General features: G+C 39.4%; 1 protein-coding gene across 2 annotated transcripts in view; it reads right to left on the bottom strand.

Annotated features, from left to right (window-relative positions):
* Positions 1-4318: 4318 nt before the first annotated feature.
* Positions 4319-27266, bottom strand: part of LOC124615372 (voltage-dependent calcium channel subunit alpha-2/delta-3-like) — a 332033-nt gene continuing 309085 nt past the window's right edge. For both annotated transcript variants that reach the window (XM_047143196.1, XM_047143197.1), the window contains 3 exons: positions 26427-26577; positions 20620-20818; positions 4319-6705 (listed from right to left, as the gene is read on the bottom strand). In XM_047143196.1, the coding sequence (XP_046999152.1) occupies positions 6601-6705; positions 20620-20818; positions 26427-26577 (455 nt within the window). In that variant the 3' untranslated portion in view covers positions 4319-6600. The remainder of the gene's footprint in view (positions 6706-20619; positions 20819-26426; positions 26578-27266) is intronic.

Below are 27266 nucleotides of genomic sequence, written 5' to 3'. Positions count from 1 at the left end.
TTGCACTTGATTCTAAGCTGCAGGCGGTTTTTTGGATCAGAAAAACCGGAAAAAAGTGTGGCTTAGATTCGTGTAAATACGGCATTTGTCCGTGTGCATGTGACTTGAAAGATAACTGTCTTTTTGAAAGATGACACTCTTGTCACATGGCTGAACGAAGAAGTTAGGTTTGACACAGTAAAATTGGTCTCATAATTGTAATTACTAACTCAGGTAATGTGATAAAACATTTTATGGTACTCTCCCTTAGTGTATAACTACCTTATTCTACTTAACTTGCTTTCAATTTTACAGTATCCCAAGAACACCCTAGTCCTTAACTATTTATTTTTATATCTTTTATGGCTTGACAAACACTACAGCTATAACCCATTATGTGCATGGTGTGGGTTACACCATGTAACATTTCTTTTGTCCTTGGTATACAGGATACAGTGTAGACTAGAGATATCAATCTCTCCAGCAAAGCTGCCCACAGTATTCCAGGCAGAAATATCTGCTATCAGAGTGTGTAGAAGAGAATCTGTGTAGGTGCTACAAGGTCATGGCAGTTACAGTCATTCAAACAGCCAAGCAGCTCTGAATTCTCTATGACTCACTGCAATAAGATCCAAGATGTTCACAAAATCCCATGATGCCCTTGTGATGTTAGCAGACAGAAACAGCGTAAACCTGCTGTGGGCTGGTCACTAAGGAATTAGTGGCAATGAACAAGACAATAGGCTGGCCTGGAAAGGTGCAACAACTCCATTTGTTGGACAGAAGCCTGAACTGACCATCACTAAGGTGACTGTAAAACCAAAACTACAGAACTGTATCATGAGGCACACTTAGAATATTGGACTAAGATCCAAAAACAAAAACTTAGTAAGAAAATGATGCCAAAGCCATGTTTCAAGACAAGTTCTCTGATCCTGGGCTTGAACAGGAGCCAGATTAAACTCACGGTATTACTAATGACTGGCTATTGGAATTTTAAGAAAAACCTACACACAACAGGTATGGAGAAGGAAGCCCCCAACTGTTGACTGTTTGGTGAGGGGAGATGAGACTGCACTAGACACAGCATATTCAGATCATTAATTCTTAAAGAAACTATGTCTAATAAAGAACTAATACTCTGTAAGGGTACTGGCTGGCTTTACTAAAATCACAGGGAGAGAAACCACACAGTAAATTCAGTTTCAGTGTAGGCAACAGCAGGCTAAGATAACTATCATTTTATCTCCCGGAAAAAATCAAATCAAGTCTTCTTTTTTGCTCTTTCAACTAAACAACCATTGGATTTTTAGTTATATTACCCTTTTTGATAACTTTCCTTGGGCTATCCCCAACTTTCGTTTGACTGTTGTACAAATGAGCTGTGAGAAATTGGCACACAGTAGGCTAAGGAAGGAAGTGGCCCCTGGGCTATTAAAAATCAAACAATCCACAATAAGTAACAAATTCACATAAAACATTCCTTCTGCATGACAAACTCATTTATTACCTATTGTAGACAGATTGTTTATTTCAATTTCCTTAACTGAATGCATTCTCATTTCATAGAGCACATTTGCCAAGTGACATGACAGGTCAGTGACCATGAGCCAGGCAGAGAGAGGGCAGACACAGCTGAACTGAATGAAACCTTTTTATCATCCAACGTTCGCCAACCTAGTAACCTTTCAATTTCGAGGGAAGGTAGTAATCATAGCAAGTACAATGTCTTCACCTTAGTTTGGTTATGGGAGACAATATATTTACTCCAGTATTACTCAAACAAAATAACTGGAAGTAAACCTATCATTCAAACATAGATTAATGGTTCTGTTTTACAATTTTCCATTGTGGAAATTAAATACATCAGCAACATAACTGTACATAACTAACCTTTCTATATTACGACACTTTTCATCTTGGTTAACGTTTCTGTCAAACTTATTTTTCTATGTGTTATTTTCCAGTGCTTTTAAAATTTCATTCTGATGAAGACATCCTTAGAGATGTTGAAAACTAGCTCAGTGTAATAAAAAATTATTTGCAGCCAGTTGGCTGTGTTATTTCTCCATGGAAACTTTAATACAATTGCTGAAAGACAGTCATGATCAAAACTGTAATTCGGTAAGTCATAAATTTATGTTATTAAAATATAAATTTTACACAAATATATTTGAAAATAAATTCCCTATTATTTCTGTACCTTTTTTTATTTACCTTGCAGGCTTAAGACATGTGAAATCAGTCTCAGAAGCAGTTCTGAGGAAAAGATAAGCTGTGATTATTCAAGTTACTTTGAGAGAACAGCAGTCTAGAGAGGATTATCTTGACGTTTCTGAATGAACTGTGGTCTCACTTATTGAAGCACTACCTCATAGAATATCTATTAATGCTCCAGGGCTACACCTCATACAAGGTGGATGTCAAAATTTATTTATTGCCAGAGAATTTTTATGTTCTGTGATGAATTAAATTATGTCTACAAGTAGAGAATGTAATTTGTTGTATTTGTATTTTCCTTACCAGTACATATGTCGAAGCATGACAGGTGCCTCTTCTGAAGCAAAAGCATAACGCTTAGATTTCAGAATTCTGTCAAAACTTACACCAGCTTGTCAGCTGAGCTACTCCATGCGTGGCTTTACAAAAACTGAATAAGGGTTTATGGTACAGTCCTCTGTTCTATCTTTGATGCTACATAGTCTGCTGAATCAAAAATGAAAATAGCCATTACACTGAATCTTGAAGCAGAACCAACAAGCAAAAATATTGAAAAATTTAAGTCAAAATTGATAACATTCCAAAACTATCAGTAATGGGCTGGAATAGTTTGTTTCCAATAAAGTAAGAGTATCTTTAAACAGATCTGATCTGGATGGCACATTTTTCAGTACAAATTTTTGCAGTTGCATAAAAAAGAAAATTTCTTGAAGGGTCTACACCTAGTTAACAAACAAAGTAGAAATTACATGGGCGCGGGAGGTGTCAAGCTCTTATTTTTGACATTATAGTGTACCTGGATAGATAAAAAATCTGTTCACCAAACAGCAGCAGGAGACCACACATACAAATTATGTATGTAAGCATTTGGCACCAGTGGCTCATTCTTCTGGCAGAGGGGTAGAAGGGGAATGGAGAAAGGAGAAGGAAAATGACTGGAGACGTTTAAGAAAAGGGTTAGAGTTCATGAAGTCTCCCAGAACCCCAGGTGTGGGGAGTTTTACTTGATGGGATAAGAAAGGAAATTTGATTGTTCATCTTTCTTTCTCAACTGATCAGAAAGTTTCCCCTGACCCGGGGTTCTGGGTGAATTTTCCAAACTCTACCCCTTTTCTTAAACTTCTCCAGTCATTTTCCTTTACACCTCTTTATTTCCCTTCAACCCTTCTGCCAAAAGAAAGGGCCACTGGCTCCAAAAGATTGCATACATAAAATCTATTTTGTATGTGTGTGCTCCTGCCAGCTGCCACTTGGTGAGTAGATTCTTTATCTATCCAGTTATATATATCAGAAACAATGTGCACTTGTCTCACAAGTGTTGTAGATAGTAGGGTTATAAACTGCATTATTAAAGTTAATGCAGCAATGTTAATAAATGTTGAAAGTAATAATGTCATTTGTTAATATGTGTTTCTGAATAATATTTTTTGAGATAAAAAGTACGCACAGTTTAAACCAGTTTTTTTCCTGCCAGATGTATGAGCTGAAGAGCACCCGACTCCTTTTCCTATTGAATCCAAATAAGGCATACTGCTTTTGTTTGTCCAATGGAACCAAACTAGGGGCTATCACAAAGAAGAAGAAAAGACTGGAGAAATAAATGCCTATCAAGGCTACACAGTCAAAATACCAGTAGTGGTGAATGCAGAATTGAACCATGACAGCCAGAGTGGCAGATTATCATAGGGTATGGTCATGTCATAAGAAACAATAAAATAAAAATTTACAAGAAAACAAGAAATAAAGTTGCCAAAAATGTTATGTCTAGAGCAAAGCATTGTACAGAAGGCAACTCAAATGAGTAAATGTGATAATAAGTCTATAAAAATAATTATCAAAGAAGGGGCAGGTCAATAGGACATCTACTACAGCATCCATTGAAACAGAAGTAGAGGGCAACAAATACGGGGATAGACAAAAACAAGAATATGCAGAAAAGGTTATAGAGAATTATCATCACTATTTAGCATAAAACACACAAATGTGTGGAACATTATTCACAGCTACATGTATCCAGAGTCAAGCTTCCATCATCTGGCTGCTTCCGTTCAACCATTCATACACATGCAGCTAAAAATGCACAAAATAGTCAAGCAATAAAATAAAATAAACACATTCAGACAAACAAAATTTCTCTAATTTATTTTATTTTATGTCTTTTTGTGTTTTTGAAGTACATTATCACCCAGCAGTTCTTCTCAACTGTTGCTACAAACTTTTTAGAGAGACTTCTGTTAAACAGGATAAGAACAAGAATTCTGGAAAACATTCATGTAGAACAAGCAGGTTTCAGACCAAACAGTAGCTGCACAAGTCAGGTTCTGAGCCTGGCTACACACATTGAAGCTGTATTTAAGAAACAACTGAAGATATCTGTAGCCTTTGTCAATGACTGCCAATTATGACACAGTGTGGACAGAAGGGCTTTTATATAATTTGATCAGAGCTATCTCCTGCCAAACCACATTGAGCCTAATCAATAACACACACTCAGACAGGCCATAACAAGCAGTCCAGGAAATCTCATAAGCAAAGAAAATAATTAAATAATACACAGGAAACTAAGAAAACTACCTCAGGTGTCAGTAATATCCCCTCTATCTTTCAACCTTTTGTATTTCTGACATACTTGAAACCAGCACAAAGAAATTTGGATATACTGACAATCCAGCACTTACCGTTCAGCATAAGGAATTCAAAAGTGCTGAAAACACTCTTTAACTAATTAACTCAACCAACTACATAAACATTTTACAATTGGGAAACTTGTACCCAATCTTTCTAAAACCAAAGTCAGCATGTTCCACTTCTACAATAGACCAGCTCACAATAAATTAGAGGTCCTTATGAATGACACAGTCCTTCCCTACCAGAGTCATCCAAATTAATTTGGAACAACCTTTGAAAGGACACTATCTCTCAGGAAGCATCTTGAAAAACTTCTTGGAAAATAAACACACAAAACAAACTTATCTGTAAACTCTGCAGTACTAACTGGGGAGCATAAGCAGACACATTTCGAACTTCTGCAGTCAGTTTAGTATCTTCCAAGGCTGAATACTGTACTCCAGTGTAGTTGAACAGCCCTCACATAAAAAAGATTCACTCTCTCAATACAACCATGGGAATCATCTCTGGATGCATAAGAACAACTCCATTAACTGGCTTCCAACACTCAGCTACATAGCCCCTCCTCTGTTAAGAGGACAAGAAGTCCTACTGAAGGAATATTCCAAAATAATTAACCATCTTCAACTTTACATCCATGAAGACATTCCTGGGTTGACAACAAACTGACTACGTTCCACAAATCCAGGCCTGCAACTGGTCCAACAGCTTTTCAATAGCAAATTCATCACTGACAGCAACAGTGTGTGCATACAACCTTTGGAGTTGTCAAGGAGTTTAAACTGAGAGTCTACCTGAGTGATCCAAACAATTTTTTCATGGATACACCATCAAACCTCAACTGGATAACATTATCATATAACAACTGCTTGTCAGTTTAGTGATCATTTGTATTATGTCTATTTTGTGTTTATGTCTTATTTTTTCTTGTACTTTTGACTGTATTGTATAAATAAAAATTACAATGCTATGCTTTAACAATTGGGAATGTGCCAGAATATAAGATAGGCAGTTGCAGTTTTTATTTACATGAAAGAACCAATTTTTTTACGTGTCTTTTTCTACAGCACTTATCACATCTTAATAAAAAAAAACATTCTGCTTTGTAAATGGTGTTTCATTATCAGTAAAAAGTTACTTAATATTTAATGTACATTAAACCAGTTCATCTGCATAATCTGCATGGAAATTCTGATTGACTTACTGGATTTGTAACGTGTTTGTACTTTCACTAATGCTTGTATCGTAACATTCAACACAGGTATATTCAAACATATAACTTACATGCTGTATAATGGTGTTTCTTAATGCATCATTGTCATATTAGGACCCCCATTATTCAACAGCTTTATAATATCATTTAAGTAACTTCTAAAAAAAATTGTTTTCTTTCTTATACATTTCACTTCATAACATTATATTTAAAAGGAAATCATAGCACAAGTTTGAATTATGTTTTTAAAAAAGAATTCATAGCAATCACACTTTGTTACAAAGTGTAGAACTTTATTCCTGTGAGAACATTTCATTTTTAATATGTGTATATTGTTTTTACATTTTCGTCTGGTTTGGTTCTATAAACATTTGTGCAGCAATAGCAAATAAACACAAGTGTTGAACAGTAATATGGATCACCATACCATGAGATTCTTGGAAGTTTTGGACCATATAATTAAAGAAATGTAACAGTCAGGTGAACAAAACCTGACTTGTGAACAGGAATTTATATAACTTGTGACTGTTCTGAGTCGCCCAAAACAGTCACAGCCAGCATCAGAGTATCTTGGAAGTGACATATAACATAATTCCACACAGACTCAGAGCAAAATGGCTGACTTTTGTTTCTGCAGCCGCCCCGCAGTACTTATCCAATTCCTCCTGGAAGTAAAAATATATGAATTTTCACTGTTGTCATAGAGTGTATGCTTTTAGATATTAGAGTAGTTTTCTACAACCACACAAACTAAAATAGTTTTCTACAACCACACATAAGCTACAACCAAAAAAAGAATGTGCAACAAAACAGATACATAGAAGTACTGTTTACATTTTTATTCATTGGTACACCACATTAACATGCTATACTCTGTGCTTATTTTTCTAGCATGACCACATATTAAATATATTTTGTATTTAGATGTACACATATGTACACAGATGTAGCAGTGCACAAAAAATAACATACCACTATCCATCTTTAAAATTCTTCAAAATCTACCAGCAGTTTAAATGTTGTTAGATAAATGTTTTGCCAATAATAAAACAAATAAATAGAATAACAATAAAATGAAATTAGATAATGTAAAAAATAAAGTAGGAAATTCCTAATCATGGTTATTTTTTGGAAAGCAAATGTACACATTGAAATAAAAACTCTGTACCCAGCTACAAATAGAACCATATTTGAATTGTCCTCTTCAAGATTCTCCACAACTCACAATTAATGTAAGTATTTACAATATGTAATTTTTATGACAAGTTATCACACACTATGAAGTCAATCTGATAATGTAAATAGAAGAAAATATTCAAAACTTGGCAAAATGCAACAAATTCTACTCATCTGAAGAATTTTTAGCAAGTAATCATTATAAAATATATCATTCACAACTTATCAAGCAAAATCACCCCACAGTTGTTACATATTGACTTTACTCCCATTTCCTTATATATAATAAATTACTGAATAAAACTTCACTGTACAGCTCAGTGAAACCAGTTGTATGGAAAATAATGTATGATTCTGGTTACACTTGATGGCTAGCTATAAGAGGTGTCAGTCAAACCTGAATTGTGGTTTGGATGATGTCACTTGTGCCAGTAACAATGCTGAAGAAGAACACCTTCCAAGCCTAAGAAAAGCACATACTGCAACAGCTTTCACCAACAACAAAAAGTTAGAGAAGTATTGGTTACATGAAGGAGGGGAAAAACGCGTGAAGTTTCATAGTGTGCAAAGGCGTTTTCGTTTTGTAAAGTCTGAGTGTGAACTGTACAAATGGAAGAATGAATTACACAAAGTAAGAAATATGCACCAAATGGAAACCCAAAACCATCTGAATGAAAAATTGTTCAAAAGATTTAGAAGTGCTCATGAGAGGCTATGCACCACTACCAATGGAGATCTATGAGACTTGACCCTCCAAATTGCATCCGACATGAACATTGCTAATTTCCGGGCTTCATTGAGTAGTTTGGTGTTAATATGTGGGCAGCTACTCTGGACAATCATTTGATTAGGCCATGCCTCTTTCCACTCAAGCTACCTGGTCCTGTATACTTAATCTTCCTACAAAATTTATCGGATCCATTCTTCAAAACTGTGCCACTGAATGTCCATCAGAAATGTGATTTCATCAATTCTCACTTCCCATGTGCGATTCAGAGGCATCTCAACAGATGACATGGTGAAAGATGGATAGGCCAAGGTGATCCACCTGCGTGAATGCCACGACTGTCGGATTTAACTCCTAAGGATTGCTTCTTGTAGGATCGTATACAAAGTTTAATTTGCGAGACTCCTGCAGAGACAGAGAAAGATCTGCTGGAATGAGTTCTGGCTACTGCACTAGAAACTGAAGAGATGCCAGGTGGGATGGAGAGTATGTACCAGAACATGCTTCATAGGTGCAATCTCTGTAACAATGTTGGTGGTCGCCACATTGAGCCATTGTTGCAATGCATCAGTATAGTTCTGAATGTATGGTATACTGGGTTCTTTTTTGTTTTGGAATAATGTAAACATGTATTGCTTAAGTGCTAATACAAACAAATGTGCTTAAGTGGTAAATGATGTTTTGTTATGTTTCCTTTTGAATTGTTACCTAGTAATTGTACGGCATCATGTCTATTTCAATTCCTCAAGCAGAAGTTTATGAATTAAACATCTGAACTGATATAGAATGGAAACAGTACATTTACAGGCATGGATTCTACAAAAAATATTATGTACTCACTGCACTCTACAAGTCATAGAAGTTTGTAACAGGGACTTCTAAACACACTGCATACAAACTGTTGCCAGAGGGGGGTTGAACACCAAACTTCCAGATTTATAGCCTGTCATCTACTCACTTAGCCATCAATCCACAGTATGCACAATGCTGACAACTTCTTTGGTATTAGATGCCTTCTGCTACGAGCCCAACATCACTTCTGACCGCATGCTACCCTTACTTCCAGTGGACAGACCTACATTCAGCAATATGCTCACAGGAACTGCTGGTACCATTTGTTACTGTCAGACTCTTCCAGCAAGGTTGAAAGGATTTTAGATTATTCTGGTCTTGTCAGAACTGTAAGTTTCATTCTGTTCAGACTTATGCATCCCAGTGCGGATGTGGAGTTTGAAGTTTCCAAGTCTTCAGTTTGTGGGAGGACTGTATCATATCATGAAGTATATTTCTGGGTGTTCCAATACTAGAAGGATTGTGTCATTAAGCATTCTGTGAATTTTCTATGTAGTCTAAGATTTACTTCCAGGTTATTGACACTTTTCAATTTTTTCTGTGTTGAGCTTCAATATCAGCCAAAGGACATCATTTGTGTTAAGTTGGGGAAAATAATTTTGTTAATAAATGGTGCAAAACATAATTCTTATGTTTTCCTGTGGGAGTGCACCAAGCCCAGAATGCTTCAGTTAAATAAACTTTACAAGCAACTGTTACAGGTAGTGCCTCCATGTACAGACGTTTTCAGCCATGGCAACAGCTGCAGACCTGGTGTTCGACTTAACTCATCCAGTGCTCCTTCTGCTGTAGAGGATGCAACACACCAATGAACTCCTTGTGGAGAGGCTTGCAGCAATCATGCAGTCAATGCCGAAGTTACGGGGACACCTAGTGCAACGACTTCTCGGCCCACAACATTGGACCGCCGCCATTCCATGGATTTTATTGAAAAATGGAACCTTGGTCATGCTACACTGCACATCTGGAGCAGCATTTTCTCATCCTTATATCACTACTTAGATGTAGCAACATGGTTTCCTCCTGGCTGGTCCATCCATATATTTGTTGATTCAGCAGCTCCACCCTGAGGCAGAACACCATGCCTTCCCTTATGCCTCATTAAGGTCTAGTCTTCTCGATTACATTGATTCTCAGGTGCACGTGGCTGCAGCACATCACAAATTTTTTAGTTGTCATAAGGTATATTCTTAGTCTTGCAGGGAATGAATAGCCCACCACTACGGGCTTTCTAGGGAGTGTCATTTTTGGTGTGGCGACTCCAGATGTAAACAATCTTATCAGTACTCACTCATGTGGGACATGGTCCTTGTTCGTTCCCCAGAGAAAGCGTTACGTCGCAATCTCCTGAAACTCAAAGACCCACCTCTTAACGCCTGTCTGCTTATCATTTATTCCTTTGAGCAATATTTGCGCTCTTCAGTGGTCTTACAAGATCCGCTATTGGTGTTCGCCTCGTGCCCAGCTCATGGGAACCTTTCCCTGTTTAAACCCACCTGGAATTCCAGCAAGGAACTGCCAGGCCTGGATCTGTTATGACAGTTCCCTGATTGTAGCCTGTATTTTGTCAGTCACCAATGATGGAAACACTGCTTCCAGTTTATGCCACTTGCAGCAAATCTGGCCACATGGCCACAGCCTGCCAGTCTTCTACAGCAATGACTATTGATTGGACATATGGTGATGTAGCCTGTGCTTTGTCAATTACCAATGCCACCAATGTTGCTTCTGGCATGCAAAGCACACCACCTGTGGCAAATCTGGCCACATGGCTGATGTTTGCACTCTGGTTTATCAGTGGAGGACACCGACCCCATTTCTGTCTCTTTTACAGTCCATTCTCCCACCCTCCAAGAAGTTCATGTCTATCTCTGCCCTAATTGAAGGGGATCCTGTGGATGTGCAGATCGACACTGACTACTCTACCACCATTATCAACTGGCCTACACATCAGAAGGTGAGGGCACCCTCCATCATCCTACTGACATCATCGTCTGTAGTTTTATTAACAATCACATCACTGTCTATAGTGCCAGGAACTGCAGCAGCTTCAAGATAAGAGAATTCTCACTCTGATCTACAAAGGCAGGAGGGCCACTCCCATAATGGTTGTGGAAAAACCAAAAGATGCTCTCGGTATCTGTGGTGATTTTAGTGCTACAGTTAACTCTCATACATTGATAAGACTCGTATTTCATTCCTGAAGTTGAAGACTTTCTAAGCTCACATGTGGAAAAGTTTATGCCAAGATTTATTTCCATGACTCCTATCTATAGCTGCCATTGGACACCACTGCTCGGAAGTGCTCAGGATCAATAATCCTTTCGGTTTGTTTCTATACAGTCAGCTGCCATTCAGCATTGCTATTGCACCTGCCATTTTTCAGAGGTATCTTGAGCAGTTACTCCATGATGTCCCTGGAGTGGCTAATTACTTAGACAATATCCTGGTGGCTGGCAAGTCTGCAAAGAACCAGGCACACAACTTGAATGCTCTCTTTGGCATTTTTGATTGGAAACAGTTGCAGTGCAACAAAGACAAATGTGACCACTTCATTCAACAAGAGGAATACTTGGGACATCTGTTTAGTGCTTCCAGAATTCATCCTATCCCTCAGTATACTGAGGCTACTCAAAAGCTGCCAGTGCCCAAAGACAGATCTCATTTCAACAACACGCCTACAGGAGGGGCACGGACGCCATAATCGTCGATGCAGTCACTGCCTGCTCCAAGTGCCAGAGGAAGAAAGCTGTCCGCCCTGACCTGAAAACATTTTCTATCACCCAAAGCATCCACTCCTTGGTCCACCATCCATCCAAATTTTGCCAATCCATTCCTTGGTGCCTCCTGTCGCAACCGGGATGAATGTCATGCACCTCCTCAGTCCAGACCATCAAAATTCTTACTCATATTTTTGCCCTGGAAGGCCTTCCTGAAATCATTGTGACTAACAACAGGCCCCAGTTCATCTCCACCAAATTTTCTAGCTTTTGTGCCGTGAATAGCATTCCTCTTATTTGTAGGGCACCACTCCATCCAGCATACAACAGCTTTGCTAAGCAGTTCGTTCACACATTCAAGATCCAAATGACAAATCTGTGTTCTCACCCATCCACTGGATGATGTGCTCACACTCTTTTTGGTATCCTGTCATGCCAGTCCACAGAGTGGGAACAGTTGGAGAGCCAACCACACAGATCCTCTTTTTACCACACTTCATGCCCAGGAAAAGCACGACCACCCTCCACTGTCCCACCAGCACCATTTCTTCTTGCAGAATCCCATGTGCACGATGAATTTTGCCCATGGTTGACCCTGCTGGCTCCCTGCCACAGTTACAGCTGTACCATACTGGAGGTCACCCTACAGGACAGCATATAGTGTTGCAAACACTTTAATCAGATCTGAGCAGGGTAGGTTTCAATTCCCCCATCTGAAACTCTCACTCAGTTTTCTGTTCCAGGCCTCCATACACCCAGACCAGCAAAGGTCTCATTGGGGATGCCGACCTGGCTGCCTCTACACAGGGGGACACTGGGCATCACAGCTTAACACCCCAATGAACATCAATCTCACTCTGCCTTCACCTTCCTGAGCAGCCAAGATGTGGGGGTGTGGAGTCTGGTGCGTCATGGAAGTCATATAATGCTGACGCTACCCTGCAACACACCTCTGCTGGGTGGGCTGCAGCAAGCACAGCCCCTGCAACTCAACAATTGCACAGGCCAGCAAGAAAAGAAATTTGCAGCTCGACCTTCACAGAGCCTTTGTGTGTAGCAGACACGAAAGCAGGTGTCATGCACAACTGTGACAGGGATCGCTACTGCTGCATATCTGTTTGCTGCATCCGCTATGTCACATGTGGCCAACTGAGTACAATTATACCTCCACCGTGCGAGTATTTGGGACCAAAGTGGTCAGATCTAGGCAGTTCCAAGGCAACCAGTCGACAGATGCCTTATGCTACGGCCTCCACATTGCTTCCGACGGCACATTGCTTTTGGCTCCAGTGAACAGTGCTAAGTTCCGCTACATGCTCATGGGAACTATTATTATCATTTGTTACTGTTGGACTCTTCCAGCAAGATTGAAGATACTTTAGAATTACTGCAGTCTTGTCAGAACCTTAAGTTTTGTTCTATTCAAAATTACATCTCCTAGTGGCAGTGTGGACCTAGAGATTTCTAAATGCTCAGTCTAGTGGGAGGATTGCATCTTATCATAAAGAATATTTTTGGGTGTTGCAGTCTAATAGGAGGATTGTGTTATCAAGCATTTAGTGAATTTTCTGTATACTCTAAAATTTACTTCCAGGTTATTGACACATTTGCACTGTTCTGTGCTGAGTTTCATTATTGGTGAAAGGAGAACATGTGTGTTAAGCTGAGGAAAATCATTTTGTTAGTAAGTGGAGACAGAACTTTATGTTCTGAGCCCCAAATACTACCCCCACCCCCACCCCCTTTGTTAAAAAAAGAAAGGAAAAAAAGACCATGAAGGAATTATCTTAATGGGGCAAAAGTTTGAGATGTGATGTAAATTTACAGAAAATCTAATTATTACAATTTTGGAAAGATTGTATGATTTATTTAAGAGAAAGAGCTTCACAAATTGTGCACGTCAGCAACATATTGTCCCAATGCAAACGGTTATTTGGCTTAGACTTGATTGACAGAGTTGGTGGATGTCCCCTGAGAGGTACTGTGCCAAATTCTGTCCAAGTGGTGAGTTAGACTGTCAAAATCCCAAGCTTGTTGGAGGGCCCTGGCCATAATTCTCCAAGCATTCTCATTTGGGGAGAGAGCCAGCGGATTTGCAGGCCAAGTTAGGGGTTGGCAAGCATGAAGACAGGCAGTAAAAATTCTTGCTTGTGCAAGCACATAATGAAATGTAAGCCCAGAATGGCTTGCCATGAGGGGAAGCAAAAGAGGGCATAAAATATCATCAGCTTACTCCTGTGCTGTAGGGATGCCGCAGATGACAACTAAAGGGGTTCTGCTATGAAAAGAAATGCACTCCTGGTTGTCAGGCCACAAGGTGGATGACTTTCAGGTTGGCATCCCAACATTGTCCAGGACAGCTCCAGATAAATCTTGGGCTTGGAATCTCACTGACTGGAGCAGAATTGTCTTCAGTGATTAGTCCAGCTTCAAACTGAGCCCTCATGGGCATTGATGATATTCCATTTTGTTGCCCTTCGTGGAGAGTCATCCTGAGCTCACATTTCAGCAAGATAAAGCCCGCCTGCACATGACAAGAGTTTCTGCAGCCTGACTCATGCTTGTCAAACCCTACCTTGGCCAGCAAGGTTGCTGGATCTCTCCTCAATTGAGAAGGCTTGTAGCATTATGGGCAGGGACCTCCAATCGTCTCAGGAATTTGACTATATAACATGTTAATTGGGCCTGATATGGTACATTATCCCTCATGAGAACATCCAACAACTCTGTTAATCAAGGCGAAGCCAAATAGCTGTTTGCACAAGGGCTAGAGGTGGATCAATGCACTACTGACTTGCTCAATTTGTGAAGTTCTTTCTGCTGAATAAATGATCCATTTTTTTCTGAAATTGTAATCATCTGTTGGTCTGTACATGTACATTATATCTACTGATCTGTCCCATTCAGGCACTGCAGGTGCAATTTCTTTTTTCTTAAAAAAAGAGTATTTTTATACAGGTGGTATCCATGGTCTTACTGTGCAGCCTGAGATCTTCACTTTCAATACTGCAACAGCTAAAGTCATTCGCCATCCATTGGCTATGTTATGCATTACAGTATCAGGTGACCCCTCAGGAGGAAGAAAGGACTGGTGCCCAGAGTTCTCAAATGAGGTACACACACACACACACACACACACACACACACACACACACACACACACACCCGGCAGTTGCCATTTTTGGACATTGTCATTGTATTCAACCAAGCACATGCAATGTGGCATCTTAATGAACTGCAAGTGGCAAGGGCAGTCTGATTGATCGAAGAAGCGTGGATGTTCTGTTGTTTTTCTACAGATGCCATTGTCTCTCCATCTGTCATCCACATGTTGTGGACACGCCACAGGGGGATAGGTCAGTACACAAGGAAAGTTACATAAGGACACTGGGTCATTACAACCCCACTTTAAGACTGATATCTGGCCACCTTTGCATTGTGGCATCATACAGCTACTGCCAGAGCACTGCAAGATGACCTCAGAAGGTCCACTGGACCCACTTTGTCCAATCAGATTGTAATGGGCAGGCTAAAAGAAAGGACCTTATGACCCAGACGTCCTGTTTGAGTACCCCACTTGAAATGATAACACTTGCAGCTTACCATCAGTTCTACTGATCCTATGTCAATCAGAAACTTTGATACTCTTTTGTGAGATGTATTATTCATAGACAAGTCCAAATTTATTCTGACACAGGGTGATAACTGTGTTCCCAAAGGTCCTGTGATGGTACAGGAAAGCATCAGTATTGACAGCCGTATGGATCTTGTCATCATCCATAGTCACCTTACCACCAGGCAGTATATCGATCATATTCTGGTGGAGCAAGTGGTGGCTGCTGAATAGGTGGTGGTCTGGACTTCCTTCCCATGAACAGTAATGTCAGGGCTCATGTGGCAGGCATCATCAGTGATGTCTTCAAAAGCCTGTACAAAGAAGTAACAGAATGGCCAGCGAGGAGTCCTGACCTAAACTGCACAGTGCATGAATGGGGCATGTCCAACAGGTGTGTTCACGGTCGCCCTATTCCATCACTGACACACCAAGAACTCTCAAGACCTCTCACTGAAGAATGGGTGTGGCTGCCACATGGTGACCTCCACAGACTCATATAGAGTATGCCACATAGGTGTCAGGTAGTAATAAATGCTCATTGAGGACGTATGACAGGATGAGTTTCCAACACTTGTCGGACATTGCAGTTCTTGTTATACAAATGAATGATGTTGTAATGATGTCTTGTTGTGTTCTTAATTTGTGAAAGATAAAGTATAATTTGGTAATGTACCCACAGATTAATTATTGCGTAGTGGCCGGTGGCAGGTGCCCAAAGTCATGTTTCCCTAATTCTTTTGGTTGGTGTGTAATGCGATAGTAAGCTTTCACATCATCATCATCCTCATCATCATTATTCAGTTGAATGTAATGTTCCTTCAAACATGCATGCATGTCTGAAGGAACAGACACTGCTGACAATTGACAGCCATATTAAATTATGAAATGCATTTGCAAACTGCAAGTACGATTGTCTAACAGCTATACGATTTACTAGTAACATATGGTAAATTGTGTCAGACCAGGACTTTAACCCAGATTTCCTACTTCATATTAGCAGTAACCTTAACCACCTCGGCCATCTGAGCACACCTCCAGAACCGACACAAACTTCCACAAGACCTTAGTTCTTGCACGCAAATCATATGAGTACCGCACTGTGAGAGAGACATTATATTACTTGTCAGAATGCCTTGCTTTGGCATGAATTACAGTATGGTGGTGTCTGTATGTTATAGTGTCTGTATGGTTTGATGCAATGTTCCATACGACATGCATGCTTGTCTGAAGGATGCGTGCTCAGACGGCCAACTGCTCGCATAAAGTGGGAAATCTGGGTTTGAGTCCCTGTCCAGCACAAATTTTAATACATTACTAATAAATGGTACAGCTGTAGCACAATTGTATGTGCAGTTTGTGAATACATTTCATAATATCACCATCACCATCACCATCACCATCACCATCACCATCACCATCACCATCACCATCACCATCACCATCACCATCACCATCATGCAGAAATAAACACTAAACCTGATAGCAATGCAACAATCTATTGCATGGCAAGTATCAGGTTTACTCTACTTGACCTTTACTTGTAGGTCCAATGTCGTAATCAACTGAGCAGAAATGAAACAGCAGAGCTGACTGGAACTGAGTATTAAAAATAACAGTTACAATTTCAAAAATGTTCTAGGAATCTTTTATTCACCTTAAACTGTTATTGTATGCCATTAAATTCAGGGTACACTAAGTGCCTCATGACTATTCAATTGCTACTCTATCTACAAAATTATGAAAGCATCATCAACCATGTCCATTATTCACTATAACATCTTGTCATACCCTGCCTGGTTTCAGGTCTCTACTCCATATGGTAACAGAAGATCTCCAACAGCTTAAAATCATAAATTGCAAAAGGCTACTGCAACACCAATTTAAAGCCACAGTTTCCTACACACATCAAAAATAGTTTTGCATCACAAGCTGGTATTCACGTATCGTACAACCATTACAGTGCCTTCCTTGACCACCAGCAGCATACGTCAGCCCCACATAATGCCACCCCAAAACAGCAGGGAACCTCCACCTTGCTGCACTCCCTCAACAGTGTGTCTAAGGTGTTCAGCCTGACTGGGTTGTCTCCAAACATGTCTCCGGTGATTGTCACGTTGAAGGCATATGTGAAACTCATCAGTGAAGAGAATCTGATGCCAACCCTGAGCAGTCCATTCGGCATGTTGTTGGGTCCATCTGTACTGTGCCGCAGGGTGTTGTGGTTGCAAAGCTGGACCTCGCCATGGACACCGGGAGTAAAGCTGAGCATCTTGCAGCCTATTGCGCACAGTTTGAGTTGTAACACAACATCCTGTGGCTGCACGAAAAGCATTATTCAACATGGTGGGATTGCTGTCAGGATTCCTCCAAGCCATAATCTATAGGTAGCGATCATCCACTGCACTAGTAGCCCTTGGGTGGCCTGAGCAAGGCATATTGTTGACAGTTCCGTCTCACTGAATCTCCGCCACGTCCGAACAACATCGTTTTGTTTCACTCTGAGATGCCTGGACACTTCCCTTGTTGAGAGCCCTTCCTGGCACAAAGTAACAATGAGGACATGATCAAACTGTGGTGTTGACCATCTAGGCATGGCTGAACTACAGACAACACGAGCCATGTACCTCCTTCCTGGTGGAATGACTGGAACTGATCGGCTATCAGACCCCTCCGTCTAATAGGCGCTGCTTTACATCTTTGGGTGGGTTTAGTGACATCTCTGAACAGTCAGAGGGACCGTGCCTGTGATACAATATCCACAGTCAACATCCATCTTCAGGAGTTCAGGGAACTGGGGTGATGCAAAACTTTTTTTGGTGTGTGTATATTTGTGGTAACATTAGGCTGTAGCCATAGATGGTGTTGTGTCTATACAAGACAGCATAGACACAATGAGAGGAAGCCGAAAGGCACGTGCTTAAACTCACGCAGGCTGGCGTGAGGTCTGAAACAAGATACGTAATGAATGCTATAAAGAAAAGTACGTAGCTTCTGGAATACTTAACTTTAATCCACATTTGTAGAACATCGCTCTTGATGATACATTAATAGAACCTCAATATCAATTGAAAACGGTGCCTTGCTAGGTCGTAGCAAATGTAGCTGAAGGCTATGATAACTATCGTCTCGGCAAATGAGAGCGTATTTGTCGGTGAACCGTTCCTTGCAAAGTCGGCTGTACAACTGGGATGAGTGCCAGTACGTCTCTCTAGACCTGCCGTGTGGTGGCGCTCGGTCTGCTATCACTGACAGTGGCGACACGTGAGTCCGACTTATACTAATGGACCGCGGCCGATTTAAAGGCTACCACCTAGCAAGTGTGGTGTCTGGCGGTGACACCACAGATGGCATGACTGTCATGGAAGAAAGACAAATCAGTGACACAAAGCCCTCTTTAAGCCAAGTTTACATGGCAAAACATGTCCCTTGATATATTGTGTTACTGTTACCAATAGAGATGAAACAACCCTTGCAGTTGTCTGAAATGATTAAGTGAAGGAATGGAAAACTGCAGCAGCTCTCCCCAAATTTCAGTTTGGTATGTTGTGACTGCAGGGTTTCTTTTCTGTTTTCTATATGTTCTGTTCCATTTAGTTGTGCCCATGGAACACTAAATTCATTCATCTTCCTCATACTAAAATCAAAGTAATCTCAATGTATATTCACACATGTTCATTTTTCTTACTCATTCTGTTTTGCTTTGAGGTAATTATTCAACATTTCTATATTTTACTGAAAAACTGTCCAAATGCTATATTTGTTACTCAGGTGGACCTCCTGCTTGTTCATCTCCTCTTGTATGAGGTGTGTTTTTTTTTAAGTAAGTACTGTTTTGAAATTAAAAAAAGACGTGCTAAGATATCTCAATAATTTTATTTTTACATGAAAGCCTGTACATAATTCTATGCACTGATGCCATCACAGTCTGATTCTTCCTTGTTTACATTGTGTACTGAGTGTTTGAGATGCCTCCGATCATCGTGAGTCCCGCCGACTGTGAAGTACGGGCTGTTATAAGATTTCTTAGTGATAAAGGCCTAAAAGCAATCGATATTCATCGTGAGATCTGTGCAGTTTACGGAGAAAACATTATGAGTGATGGAATGGTAAGGAAGTGGGTGAGAGCATTTAAAGATGGCTGCACAAATGTGCATGATGAACAACGGAGTGAGCGTCCTTCGGTCGTTAATGAAAGTTTGGTTCAGGAAGAGGACAATAAGGTGAGAGAAAACAGACGCTTTACGATTTCATCCTTGCGGGATGACTTTCCTAATGTTTCTTGTAGTGTTTTGTATGGCATTGTGACCGAGCACTTGAATTACCAAAAACTGTGCACACATTGGGTACCGAAAATGTTGACAGATGTGCACAAAACCAAACGTTTAGACAGTGGATTGACTTTCCTTGAGCAGTACCACAATGACGGTGATGATTTCATAAGCCAAATTGTTACGGGTAATGAAACATGGATGGCCTACGTCACACCAGAATCAAAGCAACAGTCCATGGAATGGCAGCATTCAGATTCACCTACAAAAGTGAAGTTTAAGCAAACAATTTCTGCCCAGAAAATCATGTGCACAGTATTTTGGGACAGAAAAGGAGTATTGCTTGTGAAATTTCTGCCTCGTAATGAGACAATCAACGCAGCAGCTTACTGTAAGACATTGCACAACCTGCGCCATTCAATTCAGAACAAAAGACGTGGCAAGTTGATCAAGGGCATCGTTTTGCTGCAAGACAATGCTCGTCTGCATGTGGCGAATCAGGCCAAAGATCTCATCACCTCTTTTCAATGGGAAACTTGAAATCATCCTCCGTACAGCCCTGATCTTGCGCCCAGTGGCTACCATCTCTTCCTGCACTTGAAGAAACACCTGGGCAGTCAGCGTCTTCAAGATGATGACAAAGTCAAAACAGTGGCGATGCAGTGGTTAACAAGTCAGGCGCCAGACTTCTATGAGGAGGGTATTCAAAAACTGGTAGAATGTTATGACAAGTGCCTCAATATTGACGGAAAGTATGTAGAAAAGTAGATCAAGGGCTTTCATGTACAAACAAAATTATTGAGATATCTTAGCACTTTTTTTTTTTTAACTTCAAAACGGTACTTACTTAAAAAACACACTCGTATATATGACACGCGCAGTAGACAATGCAAGAAAACCGAAGCAAAGAGAGAAAGAGGGACTCAGTGCTGTGTGGAGGTTCTCGTAAATCAGTAATATGGGAAGGATAGATGGCCAAAAACTTTTCAGTAATATCTGTTACTCCTAAATGTATACAATATTTCATTCTCGAACTTCCTCTCTTCTGTAATCACCATTACTTTTAAACTGGTTTGTGACAATATGTGATTGCAGTTGCCAATTTCAGAAACATATACTATTAAGAAAGGAGATACAATTAAAGTTCAATAGAGCAATCACCAGACTTTATAGTAATCACATGCCAAAAGTATTATCTGATAGAACAGAGAGGTACATACCCTTGGATCTTCAGTGAAACATGCAGAGAATCGACTCCGAGGTAGTTTGTTCAGTGGTAGTTTGTGGCAGGGGTGTTCTGTATCATTGTAGTCCACTAATTCAGACTTAGCACTCAGATGGCTAAAGCAAGTTGGACGCATAGAATTCACCACAACCAGTAGTAGACTTGTGTTTGGAACACGGCATGGAATGTATGGTCTAAAAGAAAACAACCACAAAATCAATGTAATTTATAAAATAGTTCAGTTTAAATAAGTGAAAACAAAACTTTGTTGCATAAAATTATGTGTTTCTATAAAAATCTATGTGATAACCCAAATAATTTTCATTCAGTGCAACAAATTTAAGGATGTACAGTTACCTATCTGGTGCCAAAAAATCAGCTTTTCATGTATGAAGGTGCTGAAAGTAAGGAAATGTCACACCAAACGCCAGGCTATGTAGGCAATTGTTTGAGATCTCAGGTCACATACACTATAATATTCACTAGTATCTGAGAGCCATTCTGGGCCACAATGAACAACAGGGCAGACTGTACTGTGTTCACCTTCTAAGTAGTACTTCAACTCCGACATCAGAAATAAGCAGTAGAGGTAATGTGCAAGCACCTTTGGTGATGAGTTGTCAGATGTAGCTAGAGTAATCTCGCCAATTTTAGCACATTTAGGCACTGATAAGTACAGGAGCAGTTGTTTGAAGGGTCAGTGACTGCTAATAACTGAGACGTCTTTACGGCTATTATTACAGAAGTAGTTCAAAAAGTACCCTTGTTTGAGGAAAGATACCATTGCTAATACCAGTTGCTATATGTAAAAACGGAAATAACAGTCATACACAAGTGCTTTGTTTTTTTAGCAAAACGTATCATTATTGAACAGGTCTAAAATATTGTTTCAATTTTGATATTAAGTCTACAATTTTGTTTCCACCATTTCCTAACAGCTGGCAGTAGCGGCAAGTGGTGATGGAGGTGGTAGGTTGTAAGTGTCATATGATAAGCTTAGGCATTTTTAAACATAACACCATTAAAATATTAGTTGATTTGTGATTGCATCATAATGTTACTCTTGATTGACTATATCAAATTATGAGCCCAATTCTTGTCATTTGCAGGAAGTTTTAGTTTTCTGCTTTAACATGATGAAATCGGTGGCTGAAGCTCATAAAAAGCTGGACAAGACATGTGGTGTGGCATCTATTAGGGAAAGAATGTGCAGAGAAAGTTTCAGCACTTCAATAACAGTGATTCTGATGTCAAAAACCTGCATGGTGGTGGAAGAGAAGAGGTTTTCGAAGCTACTGAAATCAACAGAAACAAACACATTAGATCGCTATTCAAAATAACTGATGCACTTGAGCCAAGCACTAAACGAGAAACAGCAACAGTACTGCAATAGACATGAAAAGGTGATTTTTCAGTATGACAACACTCAACCTGGTGTTGCAAAGCCCATCAGAACATTCTTGAAACTGTTGACATGGGAAGTCATCCCTCACCCACTGTATTCTCCAAACATTGCACCCTCTGACTACCACCTTTTTTGATGAATGGCATATGGTCTGGCAGTCAAACGCTCTAGTCATATGAACAAGTGCAAAATTGGAGGAGGAGTGACTAGCAATGGCCAATACCTTGAACCGTAATTTTTTTGTAAGTTTTTTCACAATAAAGCTTTGAACTTAAAGAAAAAATGGAAGAAGTAAAGTTGTACACATAATAACATGAATCATTTAAACTTCCATTAAATTCACATGTCACTTCTGCTATTTTAGATGCTTGGGAAAAAGCAGAAACTACAGAAGCATTGTGCAGCATAGGTATTAGCTCCCTCTGAATTGCTCCTCTCTCCAGTGAAGTCACTGCACTACCTGCAACCCTTTTTTCTAGGGCCCAACAGAAAGTTTACAGATAGTATTTCCTGATAATTTCCTGCACTATGTGTCTCTCCCGATTCATTTTGAAGTGCCATTTCTTATCCTTCACTTTTAAAAGCTAATGAAAGCCAGAATTTCACTTGTACATTTTAAATTTGTCCTCTGTAGCACCTGTTATAGTGGCTCCTCTTATGCTCACACACGATTAGCATGCATTTCTATTTCCATTTCAGTTATATTACATTACATTTTGTTACTCTATCTGTTCCTGTGATTTCTGAATACTATATATGACAGCTGTATATATGACAATCTTTAAATCAGCATGAGCATGTACGAGGTTCCTCATCATCTGGGAATTCTACACTTGCAGACAGTAAATTGGTCATACTGTCTACTAGCTTTCTGTCTCACTCTTGGATAATATGTTAACAATATAACTGAGGTGGCACCACACAGATTGCAAAAAATATACTTTCAATTTTTGATAAAATAATGTAATTGGATAGTCTTTCCATATCATCCCATCCAGTAAGTTTCCCCTTACCCTTTTCCTAGACCTCTCCAGTCCTATTCCTTCACCCCTCTTCCTCCCCCTTCAACTCTTCTGCCTGAAGAAGGAGCCACAGGCTCTGAAAGCCTGTGCAATTATAACCTCCTTTTATGTGCGTGTTCTGCTGCCTCTTGGTGACTAGATTTTTTACCTATCCAATTATGTTAAAAAAATATACTTTGTCATCCTAAGTATTTATGAACATAATGTCCTCCTTAGTGCAACAGATCACTTTGCTAAAAAGTTCCCTCTAGTAAAAAATGACATTGAACCAGTATTTAAAACAGCAGGAAAGCTATGGAACCGCCATTTCATGCGTCTAATTTTAGATGTTGTTTATTAACTTATATTGCCTATCACAGAAACATTTTCAGATATGTTTACAAAGTAAGTAAATTTAATTTTGGCACAGAAAAACCTAGTATTTCATGGCTATTATTAGATGCGATCATTTATCTCACAACAGTTTTCAGGGGACACTGTCACTTACACCACTGCTGCTAGCCCCCCACCCCACACATACAGCACCCTCACCGCCAAGTTGGACCATAAAGATAGGTTTGGCAGCATCTCCTCTGTAGGAAGGACTTCAAATGTGGGATTTTGGCTTGGAAGTCAGTCAACAGCATTAAAGCTAAACCTGGTGACTAAATTAGAGAATAAGCAAAAACATTAACAGAAATTAGATAAAGTAGCAACTGGAGCACTTCTTACAAGTTTTGTTAACATTATGAATAAAATTTCCATGATGCACATTACATAACATCTTGTTTCACATAAAACTATTTGCTTTGCCATCCCTATGTTAGAAGTGAAGCCACAAGAACAGCTCAGTTTCAGGCATTACAGTCTGCATCTACATTTTTCTTTTCATATCACGCTGATATAATTAGCCAGTGCTGTGTACAGTTATAAGCAATACCTGGTGAGCTTTCATTGTGAATGGAGAGGCAATTTGAGGTTATGCTCTTCATTACAAAAATAATGGTCAGAGAATTTCCACTCAATGAAGATGAAGTACATATTTGAAACATATCAAATAAGTGTGCTATTCAGTAAGTCTCAATTTATGTTAATCTTCCTTTTGTTACTTTTCCTCATGTTACCAACTTTCTCCATTCACTGTTTAATTACACCCATTCTCCACTCTCATAGTTCCAACCTCCACTTCTGCCTATCATCGAACCATCCCTCTCATCTATTAAGATTTCTTCACCATGGAGATTTCAGCTTACAATATTACCTAACTGTTCGACATCTCATTTCTTATTATTGTTCATGATATGGAAATTAAATCATGAGACAGGTTCTGAAATTATACTATAATCATAGCCCTATGAATTTTTTGAGAATAGTAAGGTAATAAACAGTAAATAGCACAATTTTTTATTGTAAGTAAAAAGTATCTTAGAATTATTCATTTAGTTCCTCCTTTCAACTGACAGTTTTATATAACTCAAGACCAGAGACTTTATTTTTATTTATTTTTTTTATTTGGTATGCATATTCGATAGATCCGTGCATGCGAGTGATTCGCCTGGATGTGGAACGTGTCAATACAATTGTACAAATACAATTAATGCTACAGAATAGTAATATAATTCAATGATATAGATATTACAAGCTGTCATTAAACTAGTATAGCAATTCTCAATATAACATTATAACTATAATAGTAACACTATAACATTAACATAATATTGTCTCATCCATCTAATAACTAAGAGACTAAATACATCTATTATTAAGGGAGGGCATTACTTCTGGAAAAGAATTCATCTAACGAGTATAGTGGATGGTCGAGCAGGTATTTTTTTAACATACCTTTGAACGGCGTTTCATTTTCTATTGTACATTTAATATAATTAGGCAATGCATTAAAAGTCTTTATAGCAGCATACTTTACTCCCTTCTGTACAAGTGTTAAATTTTTTAGTTCAACATGTAGATCATCTTTACCTCTAGTATTGTAGTTATGGTATGAACAATTTGTTTCATACTGAGCATAGTCTTTATTAACTGTATTCATCAGAGAGTATGTGTACTGACATGTTGTGGTCAGAATACCTAACTGTATAAAAAGTTTTCTACATGAGGTTCGTGGAGGAACCCCACACATGATTCTGACTGCTCTCTTCTGAGCAGTTAAGATTTTTTTTGAGGCTGGTGAATTACCCCAGAATATTATTCCGTAACTCATTAATGAGTGAAAGTACCCAAAGTAAGACGATTTTAAAATGTTGATGTCCCCAAAATGAGTAATTATTCTTAGAGCAAAAGTTGCTGATGAAAGCCTTTTTAGAGTAAGGGACACATGCTGTTCCCAGTTGAGCCTACTGTCAATGTGAACCCCCAGGAATTTAGTGGATTGCACCTGTTCTAGTTCCTGGTTGTCATGAGCAATTACTATACTTTCTAGAGTTTTATTTTTTGTGTGGAACTGTATAAAATTAGTTTTTTTAATATTAACTGAAAGAGAATTAATTGAAAACCAAGCTGTAACTTCTCTGAGTATATCATTAACATCAGTCTCCAGATGAGCAGTAGACTGACCATCAACGACAATGCTTGTATCATCAGCAAACATTGTGAATTCACAATTTTTACTAATGGACAGGGGTAAATCATTAACATATATTAAAAACAGCAAGGGTCCAAGGACAGATCCCTGGGGAACTCCATGCTGAATTTTTCCCCATTCAGAATCCACTAGATTAGGAGATCCTTTGTTGCAGCCATGTAGAACCACCTTTTGTTTCCTGTCTTGAAGATATGATTTTAGCCAGTTACCTATAGGTCCTTTGATTCCGTAATGATAGGCCTTCTCCAAGAGTATCTTGTGGTTTACACAATCAAAGGCCTTGGAAATATCACAGAAGACACCAACTGGTGACTTCTTACTATTAATAGACTCCAAGACTGTGACCAGCAAGTGCCAACAAGACAACCAAACTTTTTGAAGGGTGCACATAAATCAAATAATACCAACAAAAATAAACAACATTAGAAAATATAATATGGATTGACAAAAAAATCTACTTGCCAAGCAGTGCCAGGAGACACGGGTGAAGGACGTGGATGTACACTATCTTCCAGGGCCGGGGGCGCCCCCCTTTGGCAGAAGGGCTGAAGGGAAATGAGGAGGGAAGAAGGAAAAGTATTGAAGTTTAGGAAATGGGAAGCGTTATGGAAAAGTCACCCAGAAACCCAGATCGGAGGAGACTTCCTGGCCAGGATGGGAAGTCTTTCCTTCTCATCCTGTCCAGAAAGTCTCCCCTTACCCATGGTTCTGAGCAACATTTCCACACATAAATCTAATAGACAGAAATGATACATAACATGAAAGATAGAGAAAGCAGTGCTTTTTAATATGCATACCTCGAACAGTGACTTGGGGTAAACTGGAAATCTTTACATTCCAGGTACTCTGGATGAAACACATATAAGTTGTACTTCTGATCACATGGTTTGGCAACCCTCTTCATTTTCATCTTTTTCTTTGGGGCCTCAGTAGTAGGCCCAAATGTTGCTGCATCATAATTAATTTATGATATCAATAAATTTATGTGACGATATATACTGACAAAATAAATAGTGGTATTTAAAAATTGTAATTATGCAATATCAAAAATATACACAATTTTTTGTCAAAATCAGAATACCAAGAATGATAACTGGGACTGAAATGAAATTTATGCCGCAGGTTAGATACATGACAGTACATAAACTATCCCCATGGCAGTGTGAAGCCCCCAGTGGCTCTAAACACCAGGTCATGAAATCCAAGAGGGGCACATATTTTTCTGATGAATCTCCATCCATATGGTTTGCATTACAGTCTCCACACCAACAATGATTGCTGGAGGACCAGGAGAAACAAATTTCCAACTACACATATTCCAGACATGTTCTGATATGCAGCATGTTGCGTGGATGATATTCTTCATCTTTCAAATAGAGTTTATGTCATATCCTGCTACTAGTGCATGGAAGTGTGAGCGCACCAAGTGTAATGTCACCACATGTATTTACTTAAATCAACTGCCAACTGTATCAGTGTGGGCTGGCCACTAGAGGCTGTCTGTAGGAAGCATGCACATGGCACGCCATGCCATCTACCAGTGACTCACACTTCTATGTGCACAGAGCAGTGCTGACTGACTCCCTCTACATTCTTCTAGTTCGCACCACTACACATCAGTTGTTCTGTATCATGGA

The sequence above is a fragment of the Schistocerca americana genome, chromosome 5 (genome assembly GCF_021461395.2).
Source record: "Schistocerca americana isolate TAMUIC-IGC-003095 chromosome 5, iqSchAmer2.1, whole genome shotgun sequence".
NCBI classification, from domain to species: Eukaryota; Metazoa; Arthropoda; class Insecta; order Orthoptera; family Acrididae; genus Schistocerca; species Schistocerca americana.
The sequence above is the reverse complement of the archived record's forward strand: the minus strand, read 5'-3'. Positions and strand labels throughout refer to the sequence as shown.